This window comes from Liolophura sinensis, unplaced genomic scaffold, assembly GCF_032854445.1.
Source record: "Liolophura sinensis isolate JHLJ2023 unplaced genomic scaffold, CUHK_Ljap_v2 scaffold_14, whole genome shotgun sequence".
Lineage (NCBI taxonomy): Eukaryota > Metazoa > Mollusca > Polyplacophora > Chitonida > Chitonidae > Liolophura > Liolophura sinensis.
Window position 1 is genome coordinate 1,250,714 of NW_027017953.1, and position 15,381 is coordinate 1,266,094.

Genomic DNA, 15,381 nt, shown 5'->3' on the forward strand with positions numbered 1-15,381 from the left:
TAAACTTGATTGGGTACAGGTAAATCATCTGTATTCGTATTAGCTCACTGTAAACTTGATTGTATACAGGTAAATCATCTGTATTCGTGTTAACTCACTGTAAACTTCATTGTGTACAGCTAAATCATCTGTATTGGTGTTAGCTTACTGTAAACTTCATTGTGTACAGGTAAATCATCTGTATTGGTGTTAGCTTACTGTAAACTTCATTGTGTACAGGTAAATCATCTGTACTCATGTTATCTCACTGTAAACTTCATTGTGTACAGGTAAATCATCTGTACTCATGTTATCTCACTGTAAACTTCATTGTGTACAGGTAAATCATCTGTATTCGTGTTATCTCACTGTAAACTTCATTGTGTACAGGTAAATCATCTGTATTCGTGTTAGCTCACTGTAAACTTGATTGGGTACAGGTAAATCATCTGTATTGGTGTTATCTCACTGTAAACTTCATTGTGTACAGCTAAATCATCTGTATTCGTGTTATCTCACTGTAAACTTCATTGTGTACAGGTAAATCATCTGTATTGGTGTTAGCTCACTGTAAACTTCATTGTGTACAGGTAAATCATCTGTATTCGTATTAGCTCACTGTAAACTTGATTGGGTACAGGTAAATCATCTGTATTCGTATTAGCTCACTGTAAACTTGATTGTATACAGGTAAATCATCTGTGTTCGTATTCGCTTACTGTAAACTTCATTGTGTACAGCTAAATCATCTACATTCGTGTTAGGTCGTGTAAACTTCATTGTGTACAGCTAAATCATCTGTATTCGTGTTAGCTCACTGTAAACTTGATTGGGTACAGGTAGATCATCTGTGTTCGTATTCGCTTACTGTAAACTTCATTGTGTACAGCTAAATCATCTGCATTCGTGTTAGGTCGTGTAAACTTCATTGTGTACAGCTAAATCATCTGTATTCGTGTTAGCTCACTGTAAACTTGATTGGGTACAGGTAGATCATCTGTGTTCGTATTCGCTTACTGTAAACTTCATTGTGTACAGCTAAATCATCTACATTCGTGTTAGGTCGTGTAAACTTCATTGTGTACAGCTAAATCATCTGTATTCGTGTTAGCTCACTGTAAACTTGATTGGGTACAGGTAGATCATCTGTGTTCGTATTCGCTTACTGTAAACTTCATTGTGTACAGCTAAATCATCTGCATTCGTGTTAGGTCGTGTAAACTTCATTGTGTACAGCTAAATCATCTGTATTCGTGTTAGCTCACTGTAAACTTCATTGGGTACAGATAAATCATCTGCATTCGTGTTAGCTCACCACAGTCTACATTTGGGACAGGTATATTCTTGTTAGTTCACCGTAGTCTACACTTTGAACACGAAAATCATCTGTATCATCTGCAGAATCTACATATTCTACAGGAAAACTTTCTGTATTTATCCGGCTCCCACAATTCTATACATCGCACCTGTCATGTCTGTAGTCTTGCTAACTCACCCAATTCTGTACATATCGTACCTCTAGTGCATCTGTATTTATGCTAACTTACCCATTTAAATAAGTGTTGTACCTGTAGTGGATCTGTGTTCGTGGTAACTCACCCAGTTGTATACATATCGCACCTGTACTCGTGCTAACTCACCTAATTGTACCGGTATACATATCGCACCTGTAGTGTACCTGTAGTCGTGGTTACTCACCCAACTGTATACATATCGTATCTGTAGTGTGTCTGTAGTCGTGCTAACTCACCCATCTGTATACATATTGCATCCTAGTCGAATAAGCAAGGCCTGGATTTGAACACACTACCTCATGGGTGAAGGTCTAGTTGCATTCACTGAGACACTGTGTACCAGTGGCCCAGGGATAGCGTTCTGTCTTCCCTCAAATAACTGGCCTGTTATAGATAATGTCGTCTTTACAGTTTCATGTGTCGAATTGTCTGATTTCATGTAATTGCGTTTTGATTACATAACCTATGCTAGATGGGTCTTAGCTTTAAAACCGCTTATTTTTGTCTTTGGCAGTTTTATGAGCATGAGAGAAACATCGAAACGTTGAATGTAGCGTGTTGGTTTTGCTGCATCGGTGTACCCGGTAAGCCTGGAAAGCCGGGTTTATGCCAAGGGTGGAAAAAAGACTTCAGCAGATACTCCCTATCCCCCTCCCCCACGGATGTGTGACTTGAATACACAAGTCCGTATGTCATTATGCAAAATATATCACTCTCTTATAAAACCTGAGGCTGCATTTTCACTGCGCATGCCTCTCGGACACGTCTGACTGAACTCTATGGGACACGTCAGGTATATCTAGTCTGAGGAAGGTCAGGCAAATAGAAAACATTGATCTGATCTCCTAACATCGTCTGGCAGCATTTCGTCGACAGGGAACTTTTGACGCAGAAGTATTTGCAGCTACACGTGGCTTGGCTAGCTTGTAGAGAGACGACTTCAGGTGATACGTTTACAAACTTCACCAACTTGCTAATAGGTAAAGTTTGCAAGATGTCGACGGCGAGTGAGCTTCCAACGGACTACGACCAAACGTCCAAATTTTCTGATGAGGAATCATGTGGGCAGAAGGCAAAACGTTTTTTTCGGAAGAACTTGTTGTTAGTGTTGTTGATACTGGCCATGTTCCTGGGGATAGGGATGGGGGCTGGGCTAAGGTACGTCCAGCCACCGTTCAACAGCCGACAGATCATGTATCTGAGGTTCCCCGGGGATCTCCTCATGCAGATGTTGAAGATGCTGATCTTGCCCCTCATCGTGTCCAGTCTCATCTCGGGTCTAGCGGCTCTGGACACCCGGTCATCGGGCCGGATCGGCCTCAGGGCAGTTGTCTACTACATGACCACCACACTAGCAGCTGTCATCTTAGGCATCATCCTCGTGGTGGCTATCCGGCCAGGAGACTACGGACGGAAAGACAACATCGAACGGAGCGGTGAAGCCAAGAACGTCAACCCGGCCGACGCCATGTTGGATCTTGTTAGGTGAGGCAAGTAAATGGTCATCATCACAGTTATCATCACCGTCATCATCATTATTGTAATCATTTCCCTTATCGTTGTAATGATATCACCATCATCATTATCACCATCACTGGTCTTATCACCACCATTATTATCACCATCACTGGGGTTATCAGCATCATCATTATTACCATCAGTTGGGTTATCACCATCATCATTATCACCATCACTGGGGTTATAACCATCATCATTATCACCATCAGTGGTGCTATCACCATCATCATTATCACCATTACTGGGGTTATCAGCATCATCATTATCACCATCACTAGGATTATAACCATCATCGTTATCATCATCGGTGGGGCTATCACATCATCATTATTACCATCAGTGGGGCTATCACCATCATCATTATCATCATAAGTGGGGTTATCAACATTATCATCCCAATCATACTTATTGACTTAAGGGCAGTGTGACGGAAACATGGCACGATGGCGTTCATTCCCTCACAAGCTTCTTAAGGAGAGACTGAAGTTAACAGCGAGTTAGTTATTAGTTATTCGAAGCCTCAATTGTTGTGATGAGATGGTACTTATTAGTGTACAACATAGAGGCGTACAACATGTACGATGTCCCCTTCACTAGGCTTTATCAGTATACACTGATATAAGAGACACGAACTGTGAGTTTTATGAAAGCAGCAACTCTTCGGGAAGATAAGCAATGATCTTGTGGTCAGTAGTCATTTCGCAAGTTAACTATGTACATTCTCTTAGTCGTGTACGCATGCGCATTGCGATAGATTTTCCATTAATGCATGTATTCCTAAATCTAATGATCAGCAGTAATCTAATATTGGAAGTTTGACGGGTTAAAAAGCGACAGAGTTTTCGATTTGTACTGGAATATCGGGAACTAATTATGGCTCTAATATTGCTTACAGCAAGACGTGAGTATTAGGGGTAAAATGTCCACGCCAAGCATAGATAGGCAATACAGAATAAGGGATCATCAGAAAATCCATTGTTAGATTGATTAGGGGTAAAATGTCCACGCCAAGCGTAGCTGGGCAATGCAGAATAAGGGATCATCAGAAAATCCATTGTTAGATTGATTAGGGGTAAAATGTCCACGCCAAGCATAGCTAGGCAATACAGAATAAGGGATCATCAGAAAACCCATTGTTAGATTGATTAGGGGTAAAATGTCCACGTCAAGAATAGCTAGGCAATACAGAATAAGGGATCATCAGAAAATCCATTGTTAGATTGATTAGAGGTAAAATGTCCACGCCAAGCATAGCTAGGCAATACAGAATAAGGGACCATCAGAAAACCCATTGTTAGATTGATTAGGGGTAAAATGTCCACGTCAAGAATAGCTAGGCAATACAGAATAAGGGATCATCAGAAAATCCATTGTTAGATTGATAAGGGGTAAAATGTCCACGCCAAGCATAGGTAGGCAATACAGAATAAGGGACCATCAGAAAACCCATTGTTAGATTGATTAGGGGTAAAATGTCCACGTCAAGCATAGCTAGGCAATACGGAATAAGGGATCATCAGAAAATCCATTGTTATATTGATCCAGCTGCTTACGTCATAGAAATGTCATCAACACATAACTGGACAGAAATCCTTCAATACTTTATAATAAATGAATGACAAAGCGTTTACCGGTGATGTTAATCATTTTGGGAATATTATATGCAGTTGCTTTATACAGAAGCTGTTAGACAATACTTCTATAATTTTATTCTGGTATAACGTACTGTTGGGCTATATATACTTATGATTTATGTACCCAAACGTATGTATACAGATAGCGTATTTTATTTTGTTTCTAATACTAATACCTTTCAACATTAGTTAGAATATTACTTTCACTAAACATCACAGATCAATTTCTGTTATACAGTGCTGATAAACCTCGTGCCCTCATGGTACTGTCATTTCCAACAAATATCACGAGAAATTGTATTTACGAGTTGTTGTGAAATGGATCCAGAGCAATGGTCAATCATTCTGTAAATCAGAAAAAAAATCATAGTTAAGGACAGTAATTAGTATTTATGCCAGTTAAGGACAGTAATTCGTATTTATGCCATCTCTGTTTGGCAGAGTTATGTTTCCTGACAACTTAATACAAGCCTGCTTCTCAAGGGTAAGTAAGGCCAATAACCCTCTCCAGCAACTCTCAATCTTCTACTAGACCATCTCTACATCGCATTTCAACTAACATAACAACCCATGCAATTCCGTTACCGCAATCACACTGCCGCCAAAGTGCTTCCACCACTGAAGTATCATGCTGAAGACACCGGCCATGACACCGCACCCAGTCACATTATACTGACACCAGGCCAACCAGTTCTGTTTCGTTGCTCCAGCTTGCCATATACTCTGCCATACCTTCATGGAGCACATACAAGGTATATAAAAATATATATATATATAAAGGACCCCTTGTTACACCCCTTGTGCTTCACATTCAAGTTGGGGGCCCCCGTGGCTCAGCTGGTTAGCGCAGCGTAATGAGCCTCTCACCAATGCGGTCGCTGTGAGTTCAAGTCCAGCTCATGCTGGCTTCCTCTCCGGCCGTACGTAGGAAGTTCTGTCAGCAACCTGCGGATGGTCGTGGGTTTTCCCCGGGCTCTACCATAACGCTGGCTGCCGTCGTATAAGTGAAATATTCTTGAGTACGACGTAAAACACCAATCAAATAAATAAATAAAATCATATTCAAGTAAGTTTTACTTGTTTTTCTGCATGAAAAAATACAATGCTACATGGAAGATTTCCTATCTACTTGCAAGGGGTCCTTTACGTAGCCTAATTCTCCGTCAGAGGACAGCTGTCAATCATTTGTGTAAGTTAAAGCCTGGTCAGGACACTTGTTGTGTATTATCTTGTGTACATATTGCCTTGTCAGGACACTTGTTGTGTAATGTCTTGTGTACATATAGCCTGGTCAGGACACTTGTTGTGTGTTGTCTTATGTACATATAGCCTGGTCAGGACACTTGTTGTGTTTTGTCTTGTGTACATATAGCCTGGTCAGGACACTTGTTGTGTATTGTCTTGTGTACATATAGCCTGGTCAGGACACTTGTTGTGTGTTGTCCTATGTACATATAGCCTGGTCAGGACACTCGTTTTGTATTGTCTTACGAGTGTCCTGACATAACCTGGTCAGGACACTTGCTGTGTGTTGTCTTATGTACATATAGCCTGGTCAGGACACTTGTTGTGTATTGTCTTGTGTACATATCGCCTGGTCAGGACACTTGCTGTGTAATGTCTTGTGTACATATAGCCTGGTCAGGACACTTGTTGTGTATTGTCTTGTGAACATATAGCCTGGTCAGGACACTTGTTGTGTTTTGTCTTGTGTACATATAGCCTGGTCAGGACACTTGTTGTGTATTGTTGTGTATTGTGTATTGTTGTGTATTGTCTTATGTTGTGTATTGTCTTATGTACATATAGCCTGGTCAGGACACTTGTTGTGTGTTGTCTTATGTACATATAGCCTGGTCAGGACACTTGTTGTGTACATATAGCCTGGTCAGGACACTTGTTGTGTATTGTCTTGTGCACATATAGCCTGGTCAGGACACTTGCTGTGTAATGTCTTGTGTACATGTAGCCTGGTCAGGACACTTGTTGTGCAATGTCTTGTGTACATATAGCCTGGTCAGGACACTTGTTGTGTATTGTCTTGTGTACATATAGCCTGGTCAGGACACTTGTTGTGTATTGTCTTGTGTACATATAGCCTGGTCAGGACACTTGTTGTGTATTGTCTTGTGTACATATAGCCTGGTCAGGACACTTGTTGTGTTTTGTCTTGTGTACATATAGCCTGGTCAGGACACTTGTTGTGTATTGTCTTGTGTACATATAGCCTGGTCAGGACACTTGTTGTGTATTGTCTTGTGTACATGTAGCCTGGTCAGGACACTTGTTGTGTATTGTCTTGTGTACATATAGCCTGGTCAGGACACTTGCTGTGTAATGTCTTGTGTACATGTAGCCTGGTCAGGACACTTGTTGTGTATTGTCTTGTGTACATATAGCCTGGTCAGGACACTTGTTGTGTAATGTCTTGTGTACATATAGCCTGGTCAGGACACTTGTTGTGTATTGTCTTGTGCACATATAGCCTGGTCAGGACACTTGCTGTGTAATGTCTTGTGTACATGTAGCCTGGTCAGGACACTTGTTGTGTATTGTCTTGTGTACATATAGCCTGGTCAGGACACTTGCTGTGTAATGTCTTGTGTACATGTAGCCTGGTCAGGACACTTGTTGTGTAATGTCTTGTGTACATATAGCCTGGTCAGGACACTTGTTGTGTATTGTCTTGTGTACATATAGCCTGGTCAGGACACTAATTGTGTCTTGCGTACGTATAGCAGTATACTAATGTCCCATAGGCGGACATATCGACCTACATTTGTGTTAACTACGTGACACTTACACTCTCTTTCATCCCCTAGGGGAAGGACTCGCTATATTTGCCAATCGCTACTTTATGTACAATGCCAGTATACACGCTTTATGAACTGTCCGCACATTCGAATCGGTGTGAAAGTATTTGTGCAAGTGTGAGCGCGTCGCATTGGCTGCATCAGGGTCGTACGCCCAATTATTGTTTTTCTCAAGGAGTTTTCTTTTAAGCATGAATGCCATCTTAGCCTGCCTGTCATAGTGGTCAGCACAATCAACGTCACATGTCCACGTAGGCTGGGTGGTATGTGTAGAAACTGACCGATTTACGGTGGAGACCACCTAGTGGGATAAGCAAATAAAATTATACGAATATCATGATTGACTGTTTTTATTATTTATTTTGTTGCCGCTTTTGACGCCCTATAAAAGAAAATTTCCCATGTATGACGGAGTCGGATTTTTGGTGAGGTGGGTGCTCAAAACTATCGCACCACTGTAATAACACTGTAACGTTCACCACTGTAAAAAAACCACCACGTTCACCACTGCAATAGCACTGTAACGTTCACCACTTTGATAACACTCTAATGTTTACCACTGTTATAACAATGTTAAGTATGGTGTTGAACAATAATAAAAAAGCATGTTAATCATGTTTTCAGACAGTTACAGAGCAAATTCCTGTGAACCAAACTGATGACGTAAACCTGACGTCAGTGGCGAACATGAGCGTCTTTGTGGAGCAAACCTCGGACTTGATACAGAATGCTACAAACAAGACAGCAGGTGATCCTCGTTGGTTCTTGTTGTAATCATAACATGACAATGGTCTCGCATATAAGGGTCCTTGTACTTACAATGGGGATATATATGTACGTGCCTATTCGAGGGTCCTGTGGTGCATGAATGAGCGGCTCTTTGTCATGAAGTTTGTCGGCATATGACTGTTGTGATGAAGCTCCATTGTCGGTTTATGTTCGTTGTGATGGAGCACCATTGCCGGTATATTTTTGTTGTAATGAAGATCCATTGACGGTATATGGCTGTTGTGATGAAGCTCCATTGTTGGTACATGTTTGTTGTGATGAAGCCCCATTGTCGGTATATGCCTGTTGAGAATAAGCGCCATTGTCCGCATATGGCTGTTGTGATGAAGCTCCATTGTCGGTATATGGCTGTTGTGATGAAGCTCCATTGTCGGTGCATGCTTGTTGTGATGAATCACCCTTGTCGGTATATGTTTGTTGTGATGAAGATCCATTGTCGGTATATGCTTGTTGTGATGAAGTTCCGTTGTTGGTACATGTTTGTTGTGATGAAGCTCCATTGTCGGTATATGCCTGTTGTGATGAAGCTCCATTGTCCGCATATGGCTGTTGTGATGAAGCTCCATTGTCGGTATATGGCTGTTGTGATGAAGCTCCATTGTCGGTGCATGCTTGTTGTGATGAATCACCCTTGTCGGTATATGTTTGTTGTGATGAAGATCCATTGTCGGTATATGCTTGTTGTGATGAAGTTCCGTTGTTGGTACATGTTTGTTGTGATGAAGCTCCATTGTCGGTATATGCCTGTTGTGATGAAGCTCCATTGTCCGCATATGGCTATTGTGATGAAGCTCCATTGTCGGTATATGGCTGTTGTGATGAAGCTCCTTTGTCGGTATATGGCTGTTGTGATGAAGCTCCTTTGTCGGTATATGGCTGTTGTGATGAAGCTCTATTGTCGATATATGTTTGTTGTGATGAAGTTTATTGTAATGAGGCTCCACTGTTGGTATATATTTGTTGTGATGAGGCTCCATTGTCGGTATATGCTTGTGGTGAAGTTCCGTTGTTGGTACATGCTTGTTGTGATGAATAAAAGATGAATGGGTAAAGAAATGAAGGAAAGAATGAATGAATGAATAAAAACTAAACAATTGAATGAATGAGTAAATAAGTAAGTAAGTAAGTAAGTAAGAAAGCAAATAAATAAAGAAATAAATAAATGTGAACCCTGTATCTTTTTGGTAACAGCCCCTCAGGAGTTCGAGCCCAAACTGGTAACCGTGGACGGCATTAACATTATGGGTTTGGTTGTCTTCTCCATCTTCTTTGGCATCATCATCGGCCGGATGGGAGAAAAGGGGCGTCCTCTGGTGGAGCTGTTTGACTCGCTCAACATCGCTACGATGAAACTGATCAGTCTTGTTATTTGGTAGGACTAGCGCATAGCCTGATTAACTTCATTCATATCTGCCGCGCGATGTAGCCTAAATGGGAAACCTTAGTGTGGTCATTCGTACAGTATTCATTCCACAGTGTGCAAGGAAAGTGTGCAGGTGAAAGTGTGTAAATAAAAGTGTGCAAGTAAAAGTGTGCAAGAAAAAGTGAAATATTGGTAACGTCACCATTGCATGCCTAATTTCAATACGCAATACGCATTTCTCGGCACTGTGCATTCTTCATTTGGTCTTAAGGAATACTGTCGACCAGGTTTAGCATGTAGCATGAAAGCCTGTTGACAAGATGATAGCATATCCTACTAGCGTATGACCTTTCTACTTTTACCATGTGAATCACTTCAGATTAGTAAAGAGGATATATACTCTTCCTGTATAATCGTGGTAAAGTGTACTCTGAAAAAGGCGACATGACCCTGTATGATTGTGGTAAGGTGTACTTTGAAAAAGGGGATATGGCCCTGTATGATTGTGGTCAAGTGTACTTTGAAAAAGGGGATATGGCCCTGTATAATTGTGGTAAAGTGTACTCTGAAAAAGGGGATATGGCCCTGTATGATTGTGGTCAAGTGTACTTTGAAAAAGGGGATATGGCCCTGTATAATTGTGGTAAAGTGTACTCTGAAAAAGGGGATATGGCCCTGTATGATTGTGGTAAATTGTACTCTGAAAAAGGGGATATGGCCCTGTATGATTGTGGTAAAATGTACTCGGAAAAAGGGGATATGGCCCTGTATGATTGTGGTAAAGTGTACTTTGAAAAAGGGGATATGGTCCTGTATAAATGTGGCAAAGTGTCCTTTGAAAAAGGGGATATGGCCCTGTATGATTGTGGTCAAGTGTACTTTGAAAAAGGGGATATGGCCCTGTATGATTGTGGTAAGGTGTACTTTGAAAAAGGGGATATGGTCCTGTATAAATGTGGCAAAGTGTCCTTTGAAAAAGGGGATATGGCCCTGTATGATTGTGGTAAAATGTACTCGGAAAAAGGGGATATGGCCCTGTATGATTGTGGTAAAGTGTACTTTGAAAAAGGGGATATGGTCCTGTATAAATGTGACAAAGTGTCCTTTGAAAAAGGGGATATGGCCCTGTATGATTGTGGTAAAGTGTACTTTGAAAAAGGGGATATGGTCCTGTATAAATGTGACAAAGTGTCCTTTGAAAAAGGGGATATGGCCCTGTATGATTGTGGTAAAGTGTACTTTGAAAAAGGGGATATGGCCCTGTATAAATGTGGGAAAGTATACTCTGAAAAAGGAGATATGGCCCTGTATACTTGTGGTAAAGTGTACTCTGAAAAAGGGGATCTTTCTAACTTTCCATTGAAGATATACACATAAATATTATTCCTGTCGGGCCATTTCCATGATACGCCTAAAAGCGACTAGTTCATTGTACGAAATGGAATACAACTCATGAGTCACTTTTGCATGCATGTCTCAGTATGCATGATGTTTACCTGTGTACCCGATACTTCCCAGATATTCTCCTATCGGCATGATGTTTACCTGTGTACCCGATACTTCCCAGGTATTCTCCTATCGGCATGATGTTTACCTGTGTACCCGATACTTCCCAGGTATTCTCCTATCGGCATAATATTTACCTGTGTACCCGATACTTCCCAGGTATTCTCCTATCGGCATAATGTTTACCTGTGTACCCGATACTTCCCAGGTATTCTCCTATCGGCATAATGTTTACCTGTGTACCCGATACTTCCCAGGTATTCTCCTATCGGCATAATGTTTACCTGTGTACCGATACTTCCCAGGTATTCTCCTATCGGCATAATATTTACCTGTGTACCCGATACTTCCCAGGTATTCTCCTATCGGCATGATGTTTACCTGTGTACCCGATACTTCCCAGGTATTCTCCTATCGGCATGATGTTTACCTGTGTACCCGATACTTCCCAGGTATTCTCCCATCGGCATGATGTTTACCTGTGTACTCGATACTTCCCAGGTATTCTCCTATCGGCATGATGTTTACCTGTGTACCCGATACTTCCCAGGTATTCTCCTATCGGCATAATGTTTACCTGTGTACCCGATACTTCCCAGGTATTCTCCTATCGGCATAATGTTTACTTGTGTACCCGATACTTCCCAGGTATTCTCCTATCGGCATGATGTTTACCTGTGTACCCGATACTTCCCAGGTATTCTCCTATCGGCGTGACCTTCCTCATTGCCGCCAAGGTCGTGGAGATGGAAGACCCAGAGGCTGTCATCCAGCAGATCGGCATGTACGCCCTCACCGTACTCTCCGGCCTCGCCATCCACGGGCTCATCGTCCTTCCACTCCTCTACTTCGTCATCGTCCGTAAAAATCCGTTCAAGTACCTGTACGGAATCATACAGGCCCTGGTCACGGCGCTGGCCACTTCCTCAAGGTGATTAGGTTGATCAAAAGCGATCACTCCTCATGCATATTCACACACCAATCACGTCAGTGATTTCCAAAGCCTTACAGTTACACACACTCGGGCACTCAACCTCAGCCAGTTGCCAAAGTTTCCTTGGCACAGCGCCATCAGTGTTTTTACTAGCTCCTGGCGAGGCTCCCATGTAGCATCAGACAATATCCACATTAAGAGAATATACATGTACCTGTGTTGAACGTGTTACCCTCATATATAATGGCTGTCAGGTTTACGGGGGACAAAAATGTAGCGTTGGGAATCAACAACCGGCCATCGCCTTGGATGTGATCACCATAGTAACTTCAAGCCGCAGCCAAAGCATCGAGAGGTGGATTCGAACACGCGACCTCATTTGACAATCGAGGATAGACCCTTAACAGTAGCTCGTATTGATGATTAGGACTGAAACTAATATGTGGTTCGGAAGAATCAGAGATTGGAACTGTTATCATTTTATAATTAAACAGCCTTCAACATTTTTGAAAACGTCTAATGTTGCACGGATCAGCTTGGACATCTGATTACATGACATATTCTCTGTTTTTGCAGTTCTGCCACTTTGCCACTAACGATGCAATGTTTGGAGGAAAACAACGGCATAGACCCGCGTATAATAAAGTTTGTGGCGCCTGTAGGAGCTACGATCAACATGGATGGGACGGCGCTGTACGAAGCGGTGGCCGCCATATTTATAGGGCAGATCAACCAGATGTCTATGGACGTCGGTAAAGTCATCACTGTCAGGTAAACTATCCCAGGTCCCCACTATCTTCTTCGTCCTTGATTTACTCTTATCATCTGTTGTCTTCTCAAAACAGGCGGCAAATCTCCACTCATCATTTGTCACGTGACCAGTCCACTTCACTCTTGGGTGAGGTCAAACCTCAACAAAGCTACATGTATTTGAGGTGTGGTAAAATTAAGTGCACTTTCAGGGATATCTGATTATCTGTGATAACTTAGTGCCTAATGTTTCAAACTAGAGTCAAATCGTCTCAATTAGTGTATACACTGAAAACCTACTTTGTTACTGTTAACAAAGAACTTTGTTCTATGTGTCAACAAAGTACTTTGTTAAATTAATTTTAATTAAGTAATTTATTTATTTATTTGATTGGTGTTTTACGCCGTACTCAAGAATATTTCACTCATACGACGGCGACCAGCATTATGGTGGGTGGAAGCTTGGCAGAGCCCGGGGAAACCCACGACCATCTGCAGATTAAATTAATTTTAACTAAGTGGCTTTGTTAATTCATTTATAAAAGTAATGTTTTTATTTAACAAAGAACAATTTAATCTTTTAGCAAATTGTGTTTCGCTACGATATTTCACTACGGTCTTGATAACGATAGTTTTCACCAATTTGATTGATCTTTCCATGCTGATTCCAGAAGTTAGTTAGATTTCCCCTTCAAGCTGCACCAAATTAGTTATACACAACTGGACTGAAAAACAGAATCTTGTCTCTTCCACCTATCCAGACAGTCGCTAAATTGTTGCAGAATCACAGCGCGCCATTGTAGAGGGCGCTGTCGGTTCAAGTGACTTTGTTACCTATTCCCAGAGTACAGTCAGTAACAGAGTAGTTTGTTAGTTTAAACAAACAATTTGTTAAAAGACGGTTAACAAAGTAAATTCTCTTAAAATTTAACAAAGCAGCATTTTCAGTGTACTAACATTCTCTTCCAAATCAACTAGAGAATAAAATCCCTGCTTTACAGATTTCGATTTCATTTCAGTATAACGGCTACAGCAGCTGCTATTGGGGCGGCAGGAGTGCCACAGGCGGGGCTTGTTACCATGGTGATTGTGCTCTCAGCGGTTGGTCTACCCACTGATGACGTCACATTAATCTTAGCAATCGACTGGTTTTTGTGAGTAATCGGTTTTAAGTGTTAGATACTGTACCGTCCATTTCCCAAATTTTATACGTTAGGGCGATACTAAGTTTACTAGGCGATACTAAGGTAACTAGGCGATACTAAGGTTACTAGGCGATATTAATTTTACTAAGGTGTTTACTAATACTCCTAACCAACAATTTTCAGAAAATGCGAGGGGATAAACTCATTAGTGTTATAAATGCACAGAATAGGCGTCAGTACCATATTTCAGTAAGTGCACGCTATTTTTTCGTTAAAATTGTAGTTACAATGCAAGTCAAAAAATAATTAATTACATAGCCTATAACATCTCCACCAAATAAAAAAATACGCATTATCGCCTTGCCCGTGTTACTTTTACATAAATCCTCCGTATACGTGCACATCTTGACCTTTGTGGCAGTATTCAGTCAAACATTTTATTTGACACTGTAATACTACCACGCGTACATTGTAATCTTCAATTCGTCATATGATTCGTCATTCGTCATATGAGTGGAGCGGGTGAGTGGGTGAGTAGTGAGTAGGTGAGTGGGTGAGTGCGTGAGAGGGTAAGTGGGTAAGTGGTGATTGGGAGGGTGCGTGAGTGGGTGAACAGGTGAATGGATAAGTGCCTGAGTGGGTGAGCGGCTCTGTGGGAGAGTAGGGACTTAAGTCTTGGTGTTTGTTCTGATTGATCAGGGATCGTTTCCGGACGATGATCAATGTCCTCGGTGACGGCTTCGGCTGTGGAATCGTCGCTCACCTGTCCCGGGGAGAAATGGCCAAGATGGACACCGCGTCGGAGATGGAGAAGGACATGAGCAATGGCCATCACAATGATGGTTATGAGACTGGGTTTTGACCGGACAACACATTACTCTTCATATCTTACAAAGTGGTATAACCGCTGGCATTTGTGGGATTCCTCTTAAGCGTTATGTTCAAACTCATAGAATGCAATGTGACTTGGAACTACACAAGGTTATGAAACACAAGCAAGCACAGTATGCCCATGTAGTACGGTGTCTGCGCACTAGTGTGATCCTCTCTCAGGGGGAGACAAATCCTTGGATAATAAAGCTATATGATGTTACATTAACAAGAATCGACCTTGATGCTTTCACGAGACGCCCACCAGAACATTTTCCAAGGCCATATTATCACCCCAACTCAGTAATCCTCATGACGGACGTCAGTACAGATTTCAGATTTTCAAACCTGGGGCCGATTCCACAAAGCCGTTTCTGGCTTAAGTCAGAACTTAAAAACCTCCTCACAACGCTTAGTGTATGATACTAGAAAATGAAATTCTGACAAATTCGTCTTCCAATTATATTTATGAAGTGGTAAAAATCCTAATTTATAGAGCTCTAATATTAACTCCAAAATCGTATTTCAAATTCTGACTTAAGTCAAAAATAGTTTTCAGGAATCTG

At 41.5% G+C, this 15,381-nt stretch overlaps 1 protein-coding gene across 1 annotated transcript; it reads left to right on the forward strand.

Annotated features, from left to right (window-relative positions):
- Nucleotides 1-2,487: 2,487 nt before the first annotated feature.
- On the forward strand, nt 2,488-14,807 carry LOC135481271 (excitatory amino acid transporter 3-like). Its single transcript, XM_064761120.1, has 8 exons — nt 2,488-2,978; nt 5,087-5,129; nt 8,083-8,206; nt 9,439-9,619; nt 11,814-12,047; nt 12,627-12,821; nt 13,820-13,954; nt 14,645-14,807. Exons 1-8 carry the CDS (start codon nt 2,488-2,490, stop codon nt 14,805-14,807), a joined length of 1,566 nt encoding a protein of 521 aa, XP_064617190.1.
- The last annotated feature ends 574 nt before the right edge of the window (nt 14,808-15,381 follow it).

What these genes read in the sequence shown, in the direction of transcription:
- LOC135481271 (XM_064761120.1), top strand. Translation starts at nt 2,488, where the DNA reads ATGTCGACGGCGAGTGAGCTTCCAACGGACTACGACCAAACGTCCAAA. An exon ending in TACAAGCCTGCTTCTCAAGG is followed by an intron (nt 5,130 to 8,082) that starts GTAAGTAAGGCC and finishes TCATGTTTTCAG; the next exon opens with ACAGTTACAGAGCAAATTCC. An exon ending in GCGCTGGCCACTTCCTCAAG is followed by an intron (nt 12,048 to 12,626) that starts GTGATTAGGTTG and finishes CTGTTTTTGCAG; the next exon opens with TTCTGCCACTTTGCCACTAA.